Source organism: the organism of the source record quoted next, assembly GCF_019968985.1.
Source record: "MAG: Porospora cf. gigantea B chromosome Unknown PgB_NODE_9555_length_1273_cov_618.726, whole genome shotgun sequence".
NCBI lineage: Eukaryota > Apicomplexa > Conoidasida > Eugregarinorida > Porosporidae > Porospora > Porospora cf. gigantea B.
The window spans coordinates 1-1,273 of record NW_027179358.1 but is presented as its reverse complement, the minus strand read 5'-3'; the positions used below and the strand labels follow the sequence as shown (position 1 = coordinate 1,273).

Below are 1,273 nucleotides of genomic sequence, written 5' to 3'. Positions count from 1 at the left end.
GCCCTTGTCTACACCAACGAGGCCGGCAGATATATTTTCTCCGGAAAGGAGTATTCTGTTGAAAGTGTCACCAAGTTCCATGAGGATGCCGTTGACGGTAAACTGGAGAGATCTCTGAAGTCGGAGGACGAGCCTGAGACGAACGATGAACCGGTGAAGGTTGTCGTGGGCAAGAACTTCGAGGAGTCCGTCTTCCACAAGGACCAAGACGTCTTCGTTGAGGTCTACGCTCCTTGGTGCGGCCATTGCAAGAAACTCGACCCCGAGTACACCAAGTTCGCCGAAGAGCACAAGGCGAACGACCATCTTCTTGTCACCAAGCTTGATGGCACTACGAATGAAATCCCTCACGCCGACTTCCAGTTCCGTGGTTTCCCCACCATTTTCTTCGTCAAGGCTGGGGAGTCGAAGCCTGTTCTCTTCGATGGCGCTCGTACTTTCGATGGCCTCATGAAGTTCTACGATGAGAATGGAACCAAGACCCAGAAACAGAAGGAGGAGTTGTAGTGTGTGTTATCTTTCTACAAATCAACGGAGTAAAGGGGCTGTTTAATGTTAGCTGGAAACCTATGGTTGGAAACCTAATGGCTGGAAACCTAATTACGACCTCTCATGTATTGACACTAAAGACACGAAAGAACTAGCATTCTGATGTTCTCTGCCATTCTTAAGTTCGCTGTCGTCGGTGGCGTCGCCTTCGTTCTTGGTGAGTCCGCTGAGGGGGAGACAGCTGTGCTCACCGTTACTAAGGACAACTTCGACCAGTTCGTTGAAGACAACGAGCTGGCTCTTGTAAAATTCTACGCTCCCTGGTGCGGTCATTGCAAGCGAATGGCTCCTGAGTTCGAAGCCGCTGCTGCTGCCCTTAAGGATAAGGTCGTTCTTGCCGATGTCGACGCCACTGTCGAGACCGAGCTAGCTGAGCGATTCAAGATCCAGGGCTTCCCTACGTTGAAGTTTCTGCGTAGCGGCAATTGGGAGGAGTACTCTGGTGGCCGCACTCAGAAGGATATTGAGCAGTGGATCGAAGTCATGACTGGCGAGTCGTACTCTGTCGCGACCTCCTACGAGGAAGGCGTAAAGGCGGTTGAGGACGCAGCCGTTGGAATTATTGTTCAGGCGAAGAAGGACTCCGAGTTCTTCAAGACCATCGAAAAGGCTGCGAACGCCAACAGACTCCTTGGCAAATGGGTTGTCGTTGAGGCCGAGGAGAACTCTATCACCGCCATTCGCAAGGTTGATGATACCACTGTCGTCAACAAGGACGCTGCCA

At 51.8% G+C, this 1,273-nt stretch overlaps 2 protein-coding genes across 4 annotated transcripts; both read left to right on the top strand.

Annotated features, from left to right (window-relative positions):
* KVP17_000325 (uncharacterized protein) lies at positions 1-507 on the top strand (the record flags this gene model as incomplete). 2 transcript variants are annotated; one of them, XM_068520491.1, is made up of 1 exon in its annotated part: positions 1-507. In XM_068520491.1, a coding segment is annotated over one exon (507 nt), but the record flags the coding sequence as incomplete, so codon positions are not given. The 2 variants fall into 2 exon arrangements, with proteins under 2 accessions (XP_068370978.1, XP_068370979.1); XM_068520492.1 differs by having other exon boundaries at positions 30-507.
* A 144-nt stretch (positions 508-651) lies between these two features.
* KVP17_000324 (uncharacterized protein) lies at positions 652-1,273 on the top strand (the record flags this gene model as incomplete). 2 transcript variants are annotated; one of them, XM_068520480.1, is made up of 1 exon in its annotated part: positions 652-1,273. In XM_068520480.1, a coding segment is annotated over one exon (622 nt), but the record flags the coding sequence as incomplete, so codon positions are not given. The 2 variants fall into 2 exon arrangements, with proteins under 2 accessions (XP_068370977.1, XP_068370976.1); XM_068520479.1 differs by having other exon boundaries at positions 652-1,236.